General features: G+C 39.2%; 1 protein-coding gene across 6 annotated transcripts in view; it reads left to right on the forward strand.

Moving 5' to 3' along the window:
* The first annotated feature begins 1,019 nt into the window (after positions 1 to 1,019).
* The window catches only part of PDE5A (phosphodiesterase 5A), a 142,647-nt gene continuing 120,395 nt past the window's right edge, over positions 1,020 to 23,271 (forward strand). Inside the window, exons 1-2 of one of the 6 annotated variants that reach the window (XM_043569467.1) lie at positions 1,020 to 1,503; positions 21,418 to 22,006. In XM_043569467.1, the coding sequence (XP_043425402.1) occupies positions 1,382 to 1,503; positions 21,418 to 22,006 (711 nt within the window). In that variant the 5' untranslated portion in view covers positions 1,020 to 1,381. Of the gene's footprint in view, positions 1,504 to 1,812; positions 2,079 to 2,168; positions 2,930 to 21,417; positions 22,007 to 23,271 lie in introns of those variants that run through there. The other 5 variants (XM_043569437.1, XM_043569486.1, XM_043569459.1 and 2 more) reach the window with 5 other exon arrangements.

A 23,271-nucleotide genomic window follows, 5' to 3' on the forward strand; every position in this document is an offset into this window, starting at 1 on the left:
AGTATTTTGAAAAGACTTTGTTAAAAGTACGTCAGCTCGATTACTTAGGGTATATCACGGATAATAGTGTCCTTCACACGTAGTGAAACATACAACTCCTGATTTAATTCTACCCCCAAATTAGGTCACTGCAAAATACCATAGTAAAACTGCAAATTGCGGGACAAGAAGATGGAGATGAGAACAAAGCAAAAGGAAGACACCAACTTCATTCTTGTAAAGCATGATTGGGACAGGGCAAAACAGCGTAGGGAGGCTGAGCCCTTTTAAACGGATACTTTTTTGTAGTGTGTGTGTGTGTCTGTGTGTGTGTGTGTGTGTGTGTGTGTGTGCGCGCGCGCGTGCGCGCCCGTGTTAATCCCATTTAAATATGACGAATTAACTTAAACTTGGGCTAATGGGCTGCTGTGCACTGTACCCGCGTAGTGCCTGTGCTCTCAAGTTAACCTCATTGTACAGAGGTGCCCTTGTTCTCTGACTTCATACACAAACCATCATAATTATTTCAGTTTACCTTTTCCTTTTCCTAGGAAATCTTGTTCCAGCCATGAAAAGGGAATGTTTGATGCAGACACCTAATTTGTAACTATTATTGTCGTTAATATTAACATTTTAAACACGGGAATGGCTTTGTTGGAAGTTACCCACCAGGACCCGCAAATCTGTGGCGCACGCCCCAGCTCTCCTTAACCCGCACGGTTGCTGGGGTGCTTTGAACCCCCGGGGCTGACTGGGCTCCGAGGAAGGTCGATGATCCCGGTTTCTCCCAGACCCAAGCCCTGGGTTGGAGGAAAGCGAGGCCAGACGGTCATTGTTCAGTCAGCCCAGAGGAAAAAGTGCCCAGGGTAGCAGCACCTCTTACTTTGCGTGGAAACTTCCCCTAGCTCCAGCTTTCGGGATTTAGGATGGGCGCACACATCGCGACTCTCCCTTTCTGACAGCGGGGCATCTGCGAACACACCCACAGTCACCTTTGCGCGCTCCCCTGGATCCCGCTCAGCACACAGCGCACCCCAGCGGTGGCGTGGCCTCCTTCCAGCCGTGGCCACTTAGCTTCCGGAGAGCTCGCCAGTTGCCTCCGCCGCCGCCTTGGAATCTGGGGACCTGAGACACTGCGAGACCCGGTTTCCACCAGACCCCAGGGAGGACGCGCGGCTGCAGCGCCTGCCCCACCCGCCACACCTGGGAGCGGTGAGGACCGGGAGAGGAGGGGCGCGGCAAGAGGCTGGCCAGGAGCCCGAGCAGCTTCGCCGAAAGCCAGCCGGACTGGAGCAAGGCGGAGGGGGAGGGTCTCGGGGCAGAGTCCTGCTCCTCCGAGGGAGGGACCCCAGCTGGGGTGGAAAACAGCACAAACCAGCTGCAGAGACTCGGGGCGCAGATCATGGAGCGGGCCAGCCCGGGCCCCGGGGGGTCGCAGTTGCAGCGGGACCAGGATTCGGTGGAAGCGTGGCTGGATGATCACTGGGACTTTACCTTCTCTTACTTTGTTAGGAAAGCCACCAGGTAAGAAGAGGACCCCCTGCAAGACTCAGCCGGGTCGCTGAGAGTGACCTGGGGGCTCATCTCTCTCCCCTGTTGAATTTTCCCCTGCCTTCACCGTTAAACAACCTCTGTTCCCAGGCCCTTGGCTTTTTAAGTAGGTCCTTGGTCCTGTTAGGGTATAGAGACCTCGACTTTATGGCAAGTACAGTCGAAAAGCCCAAACATGGGATTCGATCCAACTTGCTCACAAAGTTCAAATACAAAAATGTACATGCGGACCCCCCCCCCCCCCCCAGACATACACCTCGGCTGCCCTGGTATTCCCTGAGAGCAAGATTATTTACACACACCCGCGCTCATGGGCCTTCCTCCAGCCCTTCTCTAGCCTCCTGGTCCCCCTAAATCTCCTTAGCGAAACCAAAACAGTTTTTGAGCCCCTTCCCTGCAGCTCCGGAAGCACCACTTCCAACTCGGTCCTAGCGGCTCCGCTCCTCCCCCGTCCCCCCTCGCCCCGGCCCTTGGCGGGGCGGGGAAGCCGGGGTAGGGGCGAGACCACGAGGAGCCCAAAGGCTGCAACATGCCGGAATCTTCCCAGAGTAAGTGCTGTCGCCTTTTGCCCCCTTCCAGTCCTTAGTTTGGCCCGCGCGTTTCCTTTCACTCTCTCCTGCTCCCAAGGCGGCGCCGCTGAAACCGCTCCGCAGAGGGGTTCGCGGCGCGCACACAAAGGGCGCGGGGGAGGCGCGGCGGGAGCGGACAGCTGGGGGCTGGCGGGTCCCGCGCGGCCCCAGCCGACCCCAGAGGCCAGCTCTTTCTGGTCGAGAGCCAAGCGCCGGGCGGCCGCTGCGGAGGGCTGGGAGGAGGGCGCCTGTCCTTTGGGAGGCGGCCGCCCGGGGGGCAGTTGGGCGCGCGTGGGAAACGCTCGCCTTCAGTTGGGAAGGCATTGGGGCTGAAGCCGAGGAAGGAGGAGGTGGAGAAGGGAGTGTGTGGCGGGCGGATCCCTCAAAGCCTGAGGAGTTGGTGGGAAGCCGACTCGGGCTGATTCCAGGACGCACCTCTTCGGAGAAGGGTCCCGTGTCCTCCGCCGCCACATCCAGGCAGCGGCCGTCGGGCAGCCGGCGCTGGCCGCCTCGGCCGCTAGGGAGACGCACTCGAGGCGGTGATGGTGGAGCGGCCAGCCGGGGCACGGCGCTGGGGTCCCACCCGCCCGCGCTCCGTCTCCGCTGTGCCGGGCGCTCCCCGCCAGGGGGCGGCGCAGCGCGGGACGAGCGGGCGGCGGCTGGCAGCGGCGCGGTGGCGGGGTCGGTAGGGGAGCGGGCTTGGAGTCACCGTCTCACCTGGGCACGTCGTCGCCCCCCGGCGCCTCTGGAACCCAGGGTCTGCGGAGCCCGCATGGTCTGCACTTTGAACTTCCCATGTTTGATATGTTGCCCTTTGGAGACAAAACCAGGTAGTTCCTTCAGCATCCCCTCCCTTCCCACTTTCCCTGGGGGCGCGGGGCCGGGTGCTGGGGTGGTGGAGCCCGGGTCACAGCAGCGGAGGAATCTTCATTGAAAATGGACTGTCTGACATTTTTGTTTTCCTTTATTCTCTTGCGGTGTATTACTTTGGTATCTTAGAAGGGACTCTTTTTTTAAGGCTGTTTTTCCTAACGAATTTGTATCGATTTCATTACTTTCGGGTTTTTTTTTGATAGAGGCTACTGCTTAGGGCAAATCTTACCTCTTCTGTTTAATTACTCCGCCCTCCTTTTAAAGTTGGCTTTCCCATTTTGGCCTTCTTCCTTCAGAATCTTAAATCTGGAGCAAGCGGAGGATAAACCCTGGAAAGGAAGTGGTTTCTTTTCAAAACACACTTTTCTGCGAGTGTAGGGTAAGGCACTAAGGCCATCTAGATCTGGAATTGCCGATTGCTGTGGCCGACAGTTTTCAGCGGTCACCTGCTACTCCGAGGCCATCTGCCCCTCGTTTCCTTTCCCCCTTGCACTCATCCACCTTTCTGCCCTCGTTGAACGGGGAGTGAGCAGGAGAACTGGGCTGATTTTTTTTTAAGTGTGTCAAGGTGTTTTTGGGAGGTGGCATATTATTAATAGTTGAAAGAAAAAAGTGATTTGTCTTACAAATCAACATAAATTGTCCTTTTCTTTTTTTCCCATCTCTCCCTTTAAAGTCAGAAATTTGGGATTGTTTAGTGGTTCTTTTTAAGTAGTCATAGGTAAGAACACCTCACTCCGAGCCTGCCAAAACTTTGAAAAACATTTTACTGGAAAATAAATGGAAAGAATTAAATTTACTTTTCTTTTCACATTACTTCTTCTCCCAAGTAGCAAAAGATTAAAATCCCAATTTCTCAAAATTGCACTGCTCTGTGTAAAATTTAGATCATCTGAGACTCTATATGAAGATTTTTTAAGTTAGTTTTTGTATTGTAGTTTATATTGACATAGGCTGACCACTTTCTCTGATATGTGTGTGTTGTGTGTATATATTCTTATGTATTTATAAGAGCTTATGTTGAATAGGAGTTGGAAAACGAAAGTATAAAATGTTTAAGAGTAGTACAGGCCCTCAGTTTTAAGAGTTATGAAGTGCTGAAAGTTGTCAGTTTAAAGAATATAATCTAAGAGCTTGTGTGTAGTCAGAGGTTCCTGTTTGGTCTTATATTTGGTGATATTAACTGGAGATTTAAGATTGTGAGATTAGACAGTAGTTGATTATAAAAATGCCAAACTTCTAAACCCAGTGTGAGTCTTATGGTTGTAGTAAAAATTTATTTGCAGACATTTTAACTTTACAGCTAAGATTTTTTTTTTTAACTAGAAGCTCACATTACTTCGCTTTTTTCCTTTTGTTACATTTTGTAAGTGTAATGTGAATACTGTCAGTGATTCAGAAAACCCATGTAACAGTTCTGTAGAAACATTTAACATGTTTTAAAATTTAAAAGAAATTTGGATACACTTAGATTGGCCATCTGTGAGTGTAGACAGGCATGTGAATGGAACTGTTTCTACATTATTTGATTTGATTGTTGTCATTTGACATTCATGCATGCCTCTTTATCCTATCTCCAGACTGAATGATCTGTACTCAATAGTAGTCATCGAACAGAATGAAGGTTCTGGCATTCCTAAATTCTCATTTAAATACCCATGGGTTTGGTTGACCTCGAAAGCAATTCTGCCGCTGTATTAGATTGTTTCCTGTATCTTCAAATACAAAGCTAAGCACCCAGTTAAAAGCTAAAAGCTTGGAGCACAGATGCTTTTTAGTAATCACAGACTGTTGATATGAATTTGAGAGTGTTGGTTGAACAATCCATAACATAATCTTTTGGCATAAAAAAATAATTTGAGACTAGTAAAAGTACAACATATGGAAAATTTCCACCCTCACTATTCTAGACAACTTCCTCAGTCCTACCCGCCTGAGATACTGTGTTAATCAAGGGCTCTAATCTTCATGTATTTGCAAATGAAGTCTTCTGGGTGCTAATGCCACTTAAACAGCTGTTGTTATTCTTGACAGCATATTAAAATAATGTTACCTTTCATTAGTTACTAATCATCTCTGCCATTGTGGGTGATGTTATAGTTTATTTAGCATGGTAGGGGTAACATGATTGACTTTACTGCTTTGTTTTGTACTAGGCTAAAGCTTGAGAATATTTGGCATATAATGAAAATAGGAGTTACTAAGTGAGGACAAGTTTTTATGATCGCCTGGATCAAAGTCCAGAAACAGAAGTTTTACACTCCCAAGTAGCTTTCTGCGATAGACCTTTTATTTGACACTGCAAAGCTGTGCTGAATTACTTGACATTTTTTTCTTCATAATTTTTTCTCATCTCTAAAAGCTTACCATTTTTATTTGCAAGATATTTATTTTAAAATCAGATGATGGATATAAAATAAATATTGCTATCTACTTTTAAAAATTATTGTGTCTGTAATTATATAGGAATATAATTTTCAATTTTCAGACAACTGATTTGTTAAGCATATTTGATTAAGCTGTCGCTAGTGTTGAATATAATAAAACCCTGTGATTGTTGACTCAGTCTGACTTTAATATTATTTATAATATTTTTATGATGGTAAATCTGATGCAGTAACGGCCTTTTCTTTTTGTATTGTTTATAACCAGGGTTCATATAGCCAGCTTTAAACTGCTTTTTAGTGCCCTAAGAGTACTCATATGTATGGAATTCCTTTCTCCTAGAAGAAGCTGTAGGAGCCCCTGAAATGATGTTTCTCATGGCCCCTTCTATCTCTAGTGTTCTCAAGGTTTCAAAATCAGACCCATTTTAGAGCCTGCAGTACAAGGTCATGGTTCCTAAGAATGTGGTAGAATTAATGCAGTGGCAACTAGTCACAGATGGTATCTCAAAATAAATCTATCTGCTTAGCTAACAAAATCTGAAATAGGCATATAGTACAATTCAGTAGCTTTTTTTCAGATCTGTATTTTCCTAGGATCATGTTTTCAACATCTCAAGACGTGCAATATTTAACATTTTGAGTATGTTGTGCAACAAAATTTTCTTTTTAAGTAATTCCACCTAAGTATTTAAATATTTAAAATATCTGAAACTGGCTTTCAAGTTGTACAGGTAAAGTTTCATCCTTATCTGATTACAGGGAATGTGTCTTAGTAATATGTTTCCTTTCCTTTAAATTTGAAAACACAAATTAACTTAGAACTTTGAACTTCCCAGTGCATTTTAATAATGCTCAGGAAAGATTTCTTCCGTCGTTGAAAAGGTTACACAGAACTGGTTGATGTTTATTAGTTTATTCCCAAAACATTTTTCACATTAATAATTTATTAAACCTATAACTGTTAGGTTCAGTTAGATTTGCTCTTTGTTCTCAGAGTTGATTGTAGGATAAAAACCTCTTCCTAGGATGAAAGCCTTTGGTAAAGACTTAAGGGCAATTAAATAAATCACTGAGTTGATTGATAGTGGAGGGTTGAAAAATGACTAATTTCTGAATTTAGGATGCAGACTAGCTACTGACTTTGCAGGACTTCCTATGAAATTCGTTTAGCTGGACAGATGTAGATTCCATTGACCAGTGTTTACGGCTGGAAATATCTGTTGTGGTCTTGGAAATATCTGTTATATCAGGTTCTCAGCAAAAAGTGCCTGGGAGCTATATACCTAGGCATAAAAATTGAAGAAAGTCTTTCCACATGAGTCATTCATCTGAAACTTAGCTCTGTAATCTTATTTACTGACTTGGTATTCTCATTTTGTTTGGAATTATATATATTTTTTCATGATGTAAATGTTGTATTCATTTTCTCTAACTGGTGGGAATTTATACTTATGGCCAACCAAATGTTTCAGGCAGGTAAAGCTAACTGAGTGTTAGGTTTTTAAGAATCATTTTGATAAGTATTCTAAAAAGCTTTTTGAGACACTTGGGACACTCAGCTGGTTAAGCATCCAATTCTTGATTTTGACTCAGGTCATGATCTCACAATTTGTGAGATCTAGCCCCGTATCAGGCTCTGCACTGACAGCGTGGAGCCTGCCTGGGATTCTCTCTCTCTCCCTCTCTGTCTGCCCCCGTTCCCCTCTCTCTCAAAAATAAATAAATAAAAACATTAAACAAATAAAATAATTAAAAAGCTTTTAAAGATATTTATTTATTTCTCTGGTTTATAGTTTGTACTAAGCATGCTTTTTAAAGTGTTATGTGCCATTGTTAGCTTCTGTATCCTTCAAGACTTTCCCCTTGATTCTGAATTCTAAAATCAGCAAATTACCTTCTGTGAATAATTTTATTAAATCTAAACTTGGGAGAAAAAAAGATCTCCATCAAATATATCCTTAGTGATAATTTATAAAAAAAATAACAATCATTATTTCTACTATCCGTTGAATACCTATGCTGAGGTTGAAAGAAGAGAAAAAAATCCTGACTCTTTAAGCTGATGAAATAATTAAAACACACACACATACACACACGCAGGATTTTTGAACTTTAGATTTAGAAAAAATCTTTAATCCAGTGTTTCTCAAACTTAAGTAATGTTCTCCTGATAAGAAAGATATTCTTATTGATCTGTGGTATGTTAGTTAGAAAACTTTTGGTCATAAGTAACCTTACATGAATTTATACAAAATTGTCTTACATAATTAAGTGCCTGGAAATAGATTTGTCTGTGAAATTCATCTGATCAAATACTGTCGGGATTCTGTTTGTATGTAAATCTATTTAATCTGTTTGTCCTTCCTTCAGCCCATCCATCCATCTATCTATCCATCCCATCCTTCCATGCATTTTTTGGCCCTGTGCTGTGTTGGCTTTATTCTGTATGCTTTCTTTATGTGCTGGAAGCGTTTTCATGGCAACTTTCTGTGGGTCTTAAAATCCTGATGTTAGAGAACTACCGAGTCATCTGTGTCAGTCCTCTCAAACTTTCTCTGGCCTTGCTTGAGTCATGTGCCTGCTCTGGTCCAGTCAGTGTATCCAGAAGAATAGGGTCGTCCAACTACTTTCTTGGGGCAGGTAACCCATAATGTGATATGCCATTGAAGGAGAGGGAATTCCTAAAAGAAAGTGATATAGGCATAGCCAGAAATTCTAGGTATCTACCATACCTAGTGTTGGACTTCCTTGTATTTAATGTTGGTTAAATATGGGATTCCTAAGAGTAGGTATAATTTAATCATAATTTCAGCATTTTTCCAATTGTAATACCAAAATAAATTTATAAGCTAACTATGAATAAGAATGGTAAAACTCCAGCCAGATGCAGATTGACAGTATTTATTACATCACCCTTGCAGACTGCATATGGCCCTCACTGCTCAATAAAGAGTTTGGTGAGGTCAGTTCACCTTTGCTACAGTTGCCCTAATGATGATTCACTTCTCCCACTGGGTCCGAACAGTCATGAAACTTTTATTGCTATAGCATAGCTTTTGTGTTTTTGTTTTTGTTTTTGTTTTTTGCTTGGTTTGAAAGCACACTTGCAGATTAAATTTGTCTGTTTTTTATTTTTTTCTTTATCCTAGAACCATTGAGCTGTTCGTATGGTTGTAAACACAGATATAAATCTGAGTGTTAAAATTGTAGGCTAGTACTTGGTTTGAAGGTGGTCATCCCAGTATTTTAAAGTGTACTTCTTTCACCTTTTTTAGGGGTTTTAATTGTCATCAGTGTGAAAACACAAAATTAGAACATTTTCATAGAAAAATGACAGATCTTTAAAACGTACTTGTTTTGGATTCTCAGGCCTTCTCATACCTCAGATTGAAAAATGGCAATCTAGTGCAGTCTTTCCCATATGCAAAACAAATCAATTTACATATTTACAGCATAGATGTCAGTTATGATGTGTTCTTTCAGATGTAAGTAGGTTTTCCTTTAAGGAACGTTTTTCATACATGTGATTGCAAATGCATGGAAAATTACAAAACCTGTTTCTTTTAACTCTCCATCAAATGTGAATGTGAAACCATATGAAGCGACTCTGCATTTTATTTATATTTGGTCCCAGTCAACTTCTCAGATGTTTTCATAGCTGGAGAAAACTTGGAAATACTAAGTAACTTCAGGCAGAGCGTTCATTTCCTTTTCATACCAGATCCAAGAGAACTGATCACGGTAACATCACAGTAGACATCATGTGAGGATGTCACTTGGAGGTGCTTCAAATCTCCCCAGTTTCATTTAACAGCCTATTATTATGGTATATTCATCTTTTCTTCATCCGAGCCAGTGCTTCTCAAAAGGGATGCTACTGGCATTCAGTGGTGACCTTTTTTTGTTGTTGTGAGAGGCTGTTCAGCAAATTGCAGGTTATTTAACATCCCTGGACCCCAGAAACTAAATGCCAGGAGCACTCCCATCATTGTGACCCACAGTTCCAAATGCTGCATATTTCCTTCCCTTTTGGAGAGTGAATTTCAGTAGTTTACCTTGAGAATCATGTAATCACAAACTTTGATAGTCATTTCTTTATTCTGGTAAGTGGGAATTAGAACAATAAAACAGCGATTTTTATAGACTTTAAGAGTCCTTGGGGTGCCTGGGTGCCTCAGTTGGTTGAGTGTCCGAGTCCGACTTGGGCTCAGGTCATGATCTCACAGCTTGTGAGTTTGAGCCCTATATCGGGCTCTGTGCTGCAGCTCAGAGCCTGGAGCCTGCTTTGGATTCTGTGTCCCTCTCTCGCTCTGCTCCTCCCCTGCCCATGCTCTGTCTCTCTCGCTCAAGAATAAATAAAATCTTAAAAAATGTCCTTATATTTTACATGAATATTAATGATTTGGACAGAGCCATTTGTGGATTGTTGTGCTACTGGAAAGGTAATTGGACCGGGAGTCCAGACCTCCCGGGGTGGGTTGTCCCCAGCTTTGGGACTGGCTCAGGTTAATAACCCTGGGTTTTAAAGTGGGAGTGGAGGTGGGGTGGGGAGGAATCAAGGCAGAAAAATTCATTAATGAGCTGAAAAAGCTCTTTCAACCCTAAGCATTCTTTATTTTCACAAGGAGAGCAGATTATCAGATTCTCAGATTGAATAGTTTCCTTCTTTAAGTACTTTCCAGAAATGAGTAGTGGATCCAGGTCAAATTATGCAAACAGTGTAACTAAAACTGTATAAAATCAGGATCAAAGAGCAGGAAAAATATCTAACATTATACTTTATGTGAGTTACTTTTGTGTTTTTCCTACGGATAATTTTAGCAGATTTCCATATAAGTTATCAACCATCGCTTTCCAGACAGGAAATTAGTACACTCTTTGTAATTCTGGTTTTAAAGTGATTAATTCACATGACCTACGAAATAAAAAAAGCACTGGAGAGAAAGAAAAGGGATGATGTTTTAATAGTAAACTTAAAAGCATGGGAATGCATTGTTTTTTCTGGATCATTCGGGGCCTGCAGTTTTTTACCCTGTTTTGTTTGAGGCACCCTGCAAATCTCCCCAAATGTTACACTGCTCAAGGACTTGCTGCGTAGCTGTGCTTGAGGCCCAGGCTTCAGCCTTCCAGACTTTCCTCAAGTGAGCCCCTTGGGTAGGAGCTAAAACAGACCAACTTTAGTCCCCAAATCTCTAGCAGAGTGTTAAAGCATTTTTTTGGTCTAGTATTAAAACCATTCTCCAGTTTAGAATTATGGTTACTATGAAATAATGCTATAATTTTCATTATAGGTAATTAGTTATGTTTTCTCACATGTGTTGTCAGTTTTATTTTATCTTTCAATTTTTTCAAAAAGAATCATCCCCAAATCTCTAACTTATTTTTGCAAAAAAAGTTTTTTTTAAGTAGTAATGGAGAAACAAACTATGTTCTTGCAATTATTTTTCTCAACTGTTAAGTTCTTTATGTTTATATGTTATTCATAAAATTACATCATATGTAAGTGTAGTTATTTGTCTAGGGAGTCTTATGTTTTTTCAGTTATAATTTGAGAAAATACTAACATTCAAGCAACTTAATTTTTTTTCATGTGTTTCTGTAGAGATATTAGTGTTTTAAAACTAGGAGCTTCAGAAGAAGCAATGGCTAACATCTAGTTACTCTGTACAAGCCCACTGAATAAATTGTTTTTCCAAAAAAAAAAAAAAACCACTTTTGAAGATGTACTCCATTATTTAATAATGTTTGATTAACTTAAAAATAATAATTATTGTGTATTAAACACTGTATTAAACATAACATTTGTATGTCCCAGACTCTATGCTGTCACTTTATATGCATTATTTCCTTTAATTTTCTGAACAACCTGAGAAAGGTTATGTCATTATCTTCATTCATTTTATTGAGGGAGTGAATAATATACCTAAAGTTTCACCCTTAGAAAGAAATAGCTGTGGGGTTGAAGCTCAAGTCTGTCCCACTTAGGGCCCTTCCCCACCAGGCTTTCCTGAAGTTTAGTGTCAGTGTTAAAGGAAGCAAGGCAAAGGCTCATAGATTTAATATCATGTGGAATCTAACTCAGGAAGAGGTTAAAGTTTCTCCTAGGGCCCCTTAATGTGCATACGCATTACTAAATGATTTGCTTAGAGACTTTGCCCAAGTGGGTTTAGTTTCCATCTATAATTTTAGAGTATTAAAAAGTGGGAACTCTCCAATGACATTTTAAAATAGAGTGGCTGAATATTTAGGTACTAGGCCATCACAATTATATTTTTAGTATTAGAACACAAATACCCTAAATACAATATATTTTCAAATAATTTTCATCCTTTGGAACATTTTTTTAGGCAAGAGTACAAAATGCATTGAACTAGTTGCTCTACAATTAGGTTTCATCTAATTGTATTTTTAACTCATGAGAATTACTGTGTTTATATCACAATTTTACTTTGCCTCGTAAATTTTCCTTTTTTTTCCCCTTAGGTTTCTAGATGCCAAGAAATATTCTATAAAACCCAGACAGAATATTTTAATCATTTTCCCTTTCAAGACATCTGGAATATTAAATGTGCATTTTAAAGCATTTCTGTCTTTTTCAAGATTCATTTTGTAAGATGAGTGAGCACTTCAACTTTGGTGGAAAGTAAATATATTGCTGCATGGAGCCCTTATGGACATAGGCATGTGTGTGTGTGTGTGTGTGTGTGTGTGTGTGTGTGTGTGTGTGTCTTTTGCTAACCATATTTGAAATCTCTACAAGAGTTTACATCTGTCTGTCCTGTGAGTACGTTTTGCATTTCCTATTTAATACTTTTAGATAGAAGGTATTTGGAAGAAGCTGTGGCATGTCTAGATGAGTGGAAAATTTCTAGAACATAAGCTATAAATTGTAGTTTTCTTTTCTGTCATAGGTCTATAATAATCTTGTGTGAAAATGAGAAATTGAAAAAGGAGGAAAGTTTTGATTCCTAACAGAGTATATGCCTTAAGTTACCTTTCATTTTTTCAATGAGGATTGCTAATCAACTTGTAATATTTTTATAAAGAAGATGAGGTGTGCCTAATATATAAACTTAAACCTATTTAAATATCTATAAAAAAGGTATTACTAGATTTGAAACATTAAGTTAAATCATTAACTTAGTTGAGTCTATCATTTTAATAGTATACTTTTATCTACTTAAAAAAACAGAAGTACACAGGGTTCTGCCATGTGTATAATTTTGAGGAAATAAACTGTTACAACTATCATAAAAAAATGACCATTCATCTTCTATGCTTCCCCCCCACCCTGAATTTTTTTTATCTTTTTTTTTATCATTCACAAATTAATTTGGTCATCCCTCTGTGTATTACTAAAAATGCAAAATGTTCAACACTGGAAATATGCAGCTCAGCCTTTTCCTGCTGCAGCTGCTGGAACCTGGCTTCCTGGCCTTTTGAGTGCATGAACTCATTTAATTTTGTAGGGTGCTCCACCTACTTTGTAACACCATTTTGAAGGGTGTGGTGCTGGCAGTATTGTAAAGAACCCCAGTGAAATCAGAATGCATTAAACAATATTCTTCATGACACTGATTTTTTATATCAAATTGCCATTGCATGAGCAGTTTGGGCTGTAAGAGTCTTCCCTAAAGTAGGATATGGAGACCGTAAACTTCTGATTGAATTCATTATTTAAAAAGGTTTGAAATTTAAAATTCAGGGCACATGTATGACAACTCTTGGCAAGTTTTTGGCAGCTGCCATTTGGCTTTATTTCCTATTATCTAATTAATATCAGTCATTTGGGCTCTTTACATGCACAGTGAGGGAAAGGGTCCCTCTGTGCGCCTCAACAGCATCTATGATGTATACAAGTTTGAAACCACAGATGGTGTTCACATTGTGTTACCTGAGAGGAATAGCTCCCAATGTTGATTTTGGTACCCTCCAGGATCTACTTATTTTAAGACATATTGTAAAAATTAAAAACAAACACAAAACTAAATTTAATCTACCCATTTAAAAATGGTCTATAATACAATTCATTTATGAAGTAAGAAATTTTTTGTGTCAATAAGTGACTGGAGGATAACAGATTTTGGTAAGGAGAGAGGGAATGATTTGGATGGGATGTTAAACATCAGGATCTTATCATCAACTATAAACTCTTGGCACCAATTTTCACTGCATTTCCCTGGGCTATGGCTTTACTTCAAGTTTCTGGGCCCTGTTAGCTTTCATTAACAGCCTTGTAAAGTGAAATCAACCAAAAGACTCTAAGAGGGCTGTCCTGCTTTTAAGTGCTCCCAGGTTTGCCAGGCAGTTGGCAAGGACATGCTTATCCATGACAGCAAAGTCTCTAAGTTTTTAGTGCTTGTAGCACGGGGTAAAAATACTTGTGGAACTTGTGTCTCTTTCCTTTGTGCTCAGATGGTTAGGATGCAACTTGCATAGAATTATGATGTAACTCTTATTCTTGGGGAGGAGGAGGAACTTCATGGGATTCTATAAAGAATGGCATTCTGCAGTATCTGCTTTGGCCAAGGACTTGAGGACTTCAAGCAGTCGTCAGGATGCCAGTAGCCAGCCTGTTTCCAGACCCCAGTTAGCCCACTTAGCCTGTGGTGTTGTACACCAGAAACACCTTTCTCTCCTCATCCATTTTCTGATTCTCTTGGGGGAACTTTATGAAGAAATGAACAGCTACTTCTCCTTAGCCCAAACCCTGTGTCTCCATTGGAATAAGTATGAAGGGTTCAGGAGATAGCAAAATCTTAAATATATGGAAGAGATTTTGGAATGCTCCTACAAGCATTTTCTAATTTGACTTATGTATCAGCCTTGTGTGGTGAGTGAAGGAGTCATGAGGTCGTTCTCCTGTTTAAAAGAAGAGGAAGCTGAGGGGCAAAAAGACATTAAGTGAGTTGACTGACCTAATGATAACCTGTTGACCTGTTGATAAAGTCAGACTTTGTAGGGGGTCTTAGTGGCTTGTTAATACAGCTGCCCATGTTTACACCTGAAAAACTTGAATTCCAGAGAAGTTTTGACTGGTTTGGCATCATATCTGTGTAGTCTTATAGCTGGAACTAGCATTACCTTCTGATTGCCCGTTTGCTATTCTTGACTTCATACCTTGCTGAAGACAGCACCTTGCACTTCACATAAAGTAATCAGAACAGGTGGTGTTTCCCCTGGTTTATAGAAGATAAAATTGAAACTCAGAGGAAGAAAATTGTTTGTCACTGGTCATAAAACTCATTAGTAACAAGTGCTTAGGTTAGAACTCAAGTCTCCTAAAAACATAGCCCCTTTATGCTTCATAGTCCCAAGAATTTTTAGCAACTAGTCAGTCTCTGTTTTATGAGTCAATTATAATTTGTTTTTTCTCTATGAAAAATACATGGTGTGGTTTTGAGAGTAAACTGAAAGAACTTAGTTTAAAGAGGAATTTTATACTACTAATTATTTATCTCTAAGCTTTCAAAAGGTTCAGTTATTATACGCAGGATCACAGTGCGGTCGTCCTCTGTGTTCTTTTGATGATAAAATTAGTGTTAGTAATTTGATAGTCTGGAGCTCATCAGTATGCTGTATAGAACCCACCTTTTCTTTGTTGTCTATTTGCCAACAATTTCAGTTGGGGAAAAAGAATATAGAGGACTGGCGTGACCACATAAACTACAGGATACTCAATTAAATTTGAATTTCAGATACTACTTATACTAAAAAATTATTCATTGTTTATCTGAAACTCAATTTTAACTGGGTGTTCTGTATTTTTATTTGCTAAATCTAGCAACCGTAAGAATGACTCTTGCCTTGAACACATTCATTATACGGTTTTTCAGTGCACTGTTTTAGATTTATAAAACATGACCTGGTTTCAGAGAAACAGACATGGGATTCAGGCAGATATTTTTCAGGACACTATCCTTAAGAATCTTTATTCTCTGAGTCATTTGAGACAGTTTTTGCTTCAGTGGCTTAATATGCCATCCTTTTATGATCTGAGTATAAAAAATTAAGTTAAAGAATGTGTTATCGTAAGTGATTTTTTTTTAAGTTTATTTGTTTTGAGAGAGAGAGTGTGCATGTGTGCACAAGCCAGGGAAGGACAGAGAAAGAGGGAGAGAGAGAATTCTAAACAGGTTCCACACTGTCAGCACAGAGCCCGATTAGGGACGCAAACTCACGAACCATGAGATCATGACCTGAGTCAAAATCGAGAGTTGGAAACCTAACCGACTGAGCCACCCAGGCACTCCAATCTTATTCTCTCTGTGCCTGTATGTGTGAATTTGAGTTTGACTTTCAAATGCAGCTAGAAGTTAGGGAGTGTTTCCTTCATGATAAGCATTGATGTTCTGGGAACTTTTTTCTTCTTACTGGCCATAAGACTTGGAAAAGGAGACCTGGATTTGACTCTAGATTTTGCCACCAAATAGAATGTCTTTGGTTCAGCCTTTTAATTTAGCTTCATAATTTAGAAAGTAAGATTGTTAAAGCCTGTCTCACCAGGTTTAAATAAACTGTTGCCCTTTTCTTTTCATTATGTTTCATATAAATACTTTCAAAATCTTATAAAATCAAAGAAGAGACATGAACACAGAGATTCTATCGTAGGCCACAGAAGTGATTTGCCCAGTCAGAAGTACCATCTAGGTTTCTTGAATTCCATCTGGTACTTTTTACCCTTATATCTGACATATTTACAGGCATCTTTTCCATCTTTATTCATTTTATGCATTTGCATTCAACTTTATAGAACAGCAAAATCCACTATGTACAGAAATAAACTCCTGAACACCATATAAACTTCAATTTTGCAGGAGTGGTCACTGAATGATATGTCTAGGGTTGTTCATTACTATATCTCTGGTGCCCGGCCTAGCTGGAATAGTGCCTGACACACTCAGATCTTTACCTTATGAGAATAATTCATTCTATAAAAAAAAGGACATGTAAACATGGATCCAATTAAAATGGGGAAATAAATCAGTGAAAAGGTTTTGATTGGAACTTTATCTTGAATATGGAACCACAGATTATAAAAGTAAATTAATCTTAGATTTAATAAAATGTAGATTATAATGAAAATTCCATGCTAAATTTTAGAATGAACAATTTTTGACAAAACTACTTCACAGCCAATTAACTTCACTTTTTCATGCTTGACTTTTACAACAGGAATATAGACTTTTTTTTTCAAAAAAACACTTTTTGAAACCGTGAAGGTTTCATCATTTTTTCCAAGGACGTTTCTTTTTTTTTAATGTTTATTTTTTGGGCGGGGAGAGAGAAGGAGAGTGAGAGAGAGAGAGGTGGGGAGAAGGGCAGAGAGAGAGAGAGAGGGAGAAACAGAATCAGAATCAGAAGCAAGTTCCAGGCTCTGAGCTGTCAGCACAGAGCCTGACATGGGGCTTGAACTAACAGACTGCGAGATGATGACCTGAGCCAAAGTTGGACGCTTAACTGACTGAGCCACTCAGGAACCCTCCAAGGACCTTTCTTAATCTTGAATATAATTATTTAAATAAATTTCTCTTTTCAAGTATCTGTTATATCATTCCCCTTATTGATTCTTTATTTGTTAGTTGGTCTTTAATTGGGCATAGCCCTTAACTGTCAGTGGCTTTGTATAATATTGTAATGGTTCTCCAACATTACTTTGATCTACTTGTAGAAATTCTGTATCTTATGTAAGAATTTTAATTTGGGGGGCACTTGGTGGCTCTGTCGGTTAAGCATCTGACTCTGGCTCAGGTCATCATCTCACGGTTCGGTTTGTGAGTATGTGCCCTGCGTTGGGCTGTGTGCTGACAGCTCAGAGCCTGGAGCCTGCTTCGGATTCTATGTCTCCCTCTCTCTCTGCCCCCGCCCCTCGTGCTCTGTCTCTCTCAAAAATAAACATTTAAAAAAATTTTAAAGAATTATCATTTTGATTTGCAGGTGATTTGTATTTGTATAAACTGAAATATTAAAAAATCATTGGGAGAGGATAGATGCTTTTAAGAGGAAAGGCCCACTTCATATAGCCACATTGGTCATGCACTGCAGAACTTTAAGGGATGTCTGAAGAGAGAGAGGTGTGAGGAATGATTTAATTTTCTTTGTGGTTGGTTCTTAAGTGAGTGTTTTGATGTTATGATATGATATGATATGTTTTCCTACCTAAGCATATAACTACAGGGACTCAGATAATCAATAATGTGGTCATGAGAAACCCCTTCCCCATCACTTGTGGTTAATAAAAATTGTTGATTGAATGAGTGAATATACTGGATCTGCTTTTCCTGTATAATTTAATATTGCGTTCATCTCTCCAAGAAAATAACTAGAAATAAAACACGTGTGAAAAATGTAGTATTAAAAAGCATACGAATAAAGAATTTTTAAGCGCTGACTCTATATGAGACATATCATAAGCCCTGCAGGGTATATGAGGATAACTTAACCATGATCAGTTATGAGGCTTATATCCAAGAGATAATAAATATTGATAGTTAAACCACAATGTTGATTTTCTGTAACGAATATACAAGCATTCAGATATTCAAAAGACTGTTGTCTCTCTTGATGTAGTTAATTTAGGAGCCTCATTTATTGATTCATTCACTGCACTCAAGAATTATTTATTGTAGGGGGCGCCTGGGTGGCGCAGTCGGTTAAGCGTCTGACGTCAGCCAGGTCACGATCTCGCGGTCCGGGAGTTCGAGCCCCGTGTCGGGCTCTGGGCTGATGGCTCAGAGCCTGGAGCCTGTTTCCGATTCTGTGTCTCCCTCTCTCTCTGCCCCTCCCCCGTTCATGCTCTGTCTCTCTCTGTCCCAAAAATAAATAAAAAACGTGGAAAAAAAATTAAAAAAAAAAGAATTATTTATTGTAGACACACTATGAGACGGGCATTTTCCAAGTATAGGGGATTTATTGAGGACAGAGTATGTAACAGGCATTTTCCGAGTACAGGAACAAGTTAGACAAGTAGTCCTCATGAAATTTACATCTGGTCGGAGGAGACAGACAACAAAACAACAGATTAATAAACAAGAAAAATATCCGATAATAAGAATTCAGGTGCTGTGAGGTGAGAACATCATGTATCAGATGCCACTTTAGGTGGCAGATCAGTGAAGAACTGTCTGAGTGATCAGCCAGATGTAGGTGCCGGGAGAGCATTCCAGACTGGGGGCAGTTAGAGCTTGGTTGCTTGAGGAGCCCCAGAGAGGCCAGGTAGGGGATTAAAAGAGCTTGGCTTTTATTCTCTATTCACTGAGAAGCCAAGTAGGATAATTAAGATGTTAAGATATACTTTGTTCAAAGATTGCTCAGGCTGCTATGGAGAGAATGGATTTGAAAGGGGGCAAGTATAATATAGAAAGACCAGTTAGGTGCAGGTGATCATAGTCCATAGTGAGAGGTGGTGGAACTTGGACCAGGGTGTAATGCAGGAGATAGAAATGAACAGATTGGGATACAAAATTTGGGAGTCACATTGGCAGGACGTGGCCTGGATGTGAGATTTGAAGGAAACAGAAATTTTGACAAATTCCTAGATGTTGGTTTGAGTAACTAGGGAGGTGATGGTGTTCTTTATTAATATGAGGAAAACTGGCAGGGAGTGAGATTGGAGCAACACAACAGGTAGGGCATTAGGAATTCTGTTTTCACCCATTGTAAGTTGTCTGTTTAGATGTCCACCTCGAGTTGTCAAGTCAGTATTTTGAATTAAAAAAAAAGTTGATCACCATTTTCCAATGAGAAGGTAAGAAATAAATTGTACTAAGTTTTAAGTTGGTAGCTGAAATAATTCAAATGCCTATTTTTATATTGATTTAACAATTTAAGTTACCTGTGCATATTTTTAAATCACATAAAATATGTTAATTTAGACATAGTGCTTTTTTTATCTACATTTTACAAAACAATTTTATTCAAAAGCTTCCTGTACATTTTTGACAGCTTCACATGCATTTTTGACATCAGTTTCTTTGGCACAACTACTGCAGTTCTGGGGGGTTATGTAAGTGTTTCTTCCTAAAGGGATCTTTGAAAGGCTTTTATAATAGTATCCAACACTTGAAATTCTGAGGTCATCCTAGTAATATCTGTGTTATTATTTCTCTTACCCATTGCATTCTAGACTGGCATGTTTTACAATAATGTATATTTACCAAATAATACATTGTTGTTCAAAATAAAGTAATTAAGGCAATATCTGATAAATGAAAAACAACACAGATTCAGAAATAAGGCAACCTTTTCTTTTTCCCTCCGTATCCTTCTTTTTTCACTTAATAAATTGTGGAGATTATTCACAGCGGTACATATGACCATTTTTCAATGTCTGCCTAGTAATCCATTATATAAATGTACCATTATGTATTTAAACAGCCTTCCAGTGGTGATATAGGTAGCTTATTATCTTTGCTGTAACAAACATTGCCATAGTGAATATGCTGGTACTTCTTTTGTGTAAAATCTCTGGAACAAAGGATAAATGCATTTTAAAATTTGTTAGATATTGCCTATTTACCTTCCAAGGAGGTGGTGGTAACAATCTTTCAACTGCCAAGAAGAATGAAGAGTATATACCGACACTCTCCAAAATCGTGCATTGTCAAACTTTTTTTTTGTCCTGGCCTTTTAGTGAAAATAATACGTCATTGTAGAGTAGGGATTGCATTGTTTTTATTATGGAAAATTCTTTTAAATATCCTCAGAGGTAGTAAGTTTTTGTCTTTTGACAGGGAATTTGAGTTTGGGAAAAGAAAGTCTTATGCGTAAGAGATATTAAGTTAGTTGTTACTTTAAGGTTTTGTTTGGTTTGGTTTTATTTTGTTGGTTTTTCTTCTATTTGTTAGTTTTGAGAAGAGGGCTTAGTGAAAAGCAAGATCTAACTTTTAGAGAAAATTAATATTCTTTTTTTTTTTTTTTTTTTTTTCAACGTTTATTTATTTTTGGGACAGAGAGAGACAGAGCATGAACGGGGGAGGGGCAGAGAGAGAGGGAGACACAGAATCGGAAACAGGCTCCAGGCTCTGAGCCATCAGCCCAGAGCCTGACGCGGGGCTCGAACTCACGGACCGCGAGATCGTGACCTGGCTGAAGTCGGACGCTTAACCGACTGCGCCACCCAGGCGCCCCGAGAAAATTAATATTCTTATTTATCTTATAAATTTTCTTAGAAGCTAAGTTTCAAAAGAAAAGCTCCAAAAATGTCTAAAGTAATGGCACTATCAATTGGTATAAGATTACGTTTTGCCAAGGGGAATCATTTGAATTGAACAATCATTTGGATGTATAGTGTGATCTGAAGTTTGTTTAAAAACAAATCGCCCACTGTGAAGCCTTTAGCTCAAATAGGTTTCTTTCACAGAAAGGTACATTAAAAACAAATAATTTAAATTTTCATGGGCAGAATTTTTAAAATTAGGTATTGCATACTTTTTAATTTTCTTCCTTTATACCAGAAGTAGATAATCTAGAAGAAGAGATCATTTTTACCATTGATGAACAAGCATTATTTGGATAATATTTACAGAAGTCTATAATTTTTCTACAAAGCAGGTCAAATTATTTATGTTTTTCCCTTCTAAATCTAATCTGTATATAGCAATATGGATAAAATTATCTAAAATTAGACATATTAGCTAGCCAAATTTAGTTAAATATTTGTTTTAAATTTTAAAATGTTTCACTTCAGAACAAGTTATGTTTTAAACAGCGAACTGATTTTTGTACTTATGTTTTCCTCAGACTTTGTCAAATTTAGTGTCTTTTACTCTAACACAAACTGCTTTTGAGAGAAGCAGACTTGAAGCTTGATGCGTTATAAATCAGATATCTGAAAATCTATGTATATAGGCATCAGACTTTATTAAAATGTTCATTGTGCCAATTGTTCTCTACAGCTTTTCAAAATGAAACTGTCTTAAACAAACCACCTTATTTCTATTTTCTGTGAAAAATTGAATTACTATCTGATCAGTTTGCTGTGAGAGAATTTTTAGCAGTTTTCAGGGATAGCACCTTTCTTTCTTAAATATTTAATATGTCTGCATTCTGTTCTGCAGAGAAATGGTCAATGCCTGGTTTGCTGAGAGAGTCCACACCATCCCTGTGTGCAAAGAAGGTATCAGAAGCCACACAGAATCTTGCTCTTGCCCCTCGCAGCAGAGTCCCCGTGCAGATAGCAGTGCACCTGGAACACCAACCAGGAAAATCTCTGCCTCCGAATTTGACCGGCCTCTTAGACCCATTGTTGTCAAGGATTCTGAGGGAACCGTGAGCTTCCTCTCTGACTCAGAAAAGAAGGAACAGATGCCTCTAACCCCCCCAAGGTTTGATAATGATGAAGGGGACCAGTGCTCAAGACTCTTGGAATTAGTGAAAGATATCTCTAGTCATTTGGATGTCACAGCCTTATGTCACAAGATTTTCTTGCATATTCATGGACTTATCTCTGCCGATCGCTATTCCCTGTTCCTTGTCTGTGAGGACAGCTCCAATGACAAGTTTCTTATCAGCCGCCTGTTTGATGTTGCAGAAGGTTCAACACTGGAAGAAGCTTCAAATAACTGTATCCGCTTAGAATGGAACAAAGGCATTGTGGGACACGTGGCAGCATTTGGTGAGCCCTTAAACATCAAAGATGCTTACGAGGTAAGTGGGGAATCATTGAGATGGGGTAGCAGGATGAGGAGAGGAACATGGATGGAACATTGGACAACTGCTGGGAATGGTAGGGATATTTCAAGCTGAGATGTAACAGGATTACTGAATGTAGTAATTTGCACACTTACTTAAAATTGGTACGTATGGTAAGAACTTTCCCATCTTTTTAAATGCCAGGGTTTCTTTACTTGTGGTTGAGTCAAGGATATGGGCCCTAGAGAAAGCTTGTCTTGTTTTCTTCTTGGTGATAATTTAACACAGCTCATCTCATAGTTGTATTCTCTTTTTGACTATAATTATCCTTATCTATTTTGTCTCCCAAGGATTTTACTGACAATCTAAAATGCTAGGTCCAAAACCTGTCAAAAAACGAAACCAGTAGTCTTTTTTCATTCATTTGTTCATTCATTTACCTATTTATTCAAATTAATTATATTCATTCATTTGAAGTCCCGTTGACACCAAAATCTGATTTTCTTTCTTTCCATATTTTCTTTCATTTATTTTATTAAACAAATAAATTTATGTCTTCAAAAAAATAGAAATTGTTGCTCTAAAATAGTTCGGCAGAAAGATTTGGTATTTCTAATACTTTGCTTCAATTATATACAGGTCTTTAATTATGGTCTTAAAGATTACACTATATGATTCTTCAAATTTTTCATTTAAAATTACCTTTTTTATTAATAGAATTATGTTTTTTTAAAGATTTATTTATTTTTGAGAGAGAGAGCACAAGCAGGGAAGGGGCAGAGAAGGCGACAGACGATCTGAAGCATGCTCCGCGCTGACAGCAGTGAGCCCGATGTGGGGCTTGAATTTACCAACCATGAGATTGTGACCTGAGCCAAAGTTGGACTCTCAATCAACTGAGCCACCCGGGTGCCCCAGAATTATGGTTTTTAAATAAAGCATCTTAGGGACACCCAGGTGGCTCAGTCGGTTAAGTGTCTGACTCTTGATCTTGGCTTAGGTCATAATCTCACAGTTTGTGAGATCCAGCCCCATGTGGGGCTCTGTGCTGACAGTGCAGAGCCTGCTTAGGATTCTCTCTCCTTCTCTGCCCCTCCTCCAATTATGTGTGCGCGCTCTCTCTCTCTCTCTCTTTCTCTCAAAATAAAGAAACTTAAGTAAAAAATATAAATAAATAAAACATCTTAATTGAATGGCACTTTGTTTATCAGGTATTTTCAAGCACCGTAATAGAACAATTGTTCTAGCTACCTACCATGTGGTACACTAAATATTCCGTG

Source organism: Prionailurus bengalensis, chromosome B1 (assembly GCF_016509475.1).
Source record: "Prionailurus bengalensis isolate Pbe53 chromosome B1, Fcat_Pben_1.1_paternal_pri, whole genome shotgun sequence".
NCBI classification, from domain to species: Eukaryota; Metazoa; Chordata; class Mammalia; order Carnivora; family Felidae; genus Prionailurus; species Prionailurus bengalensis.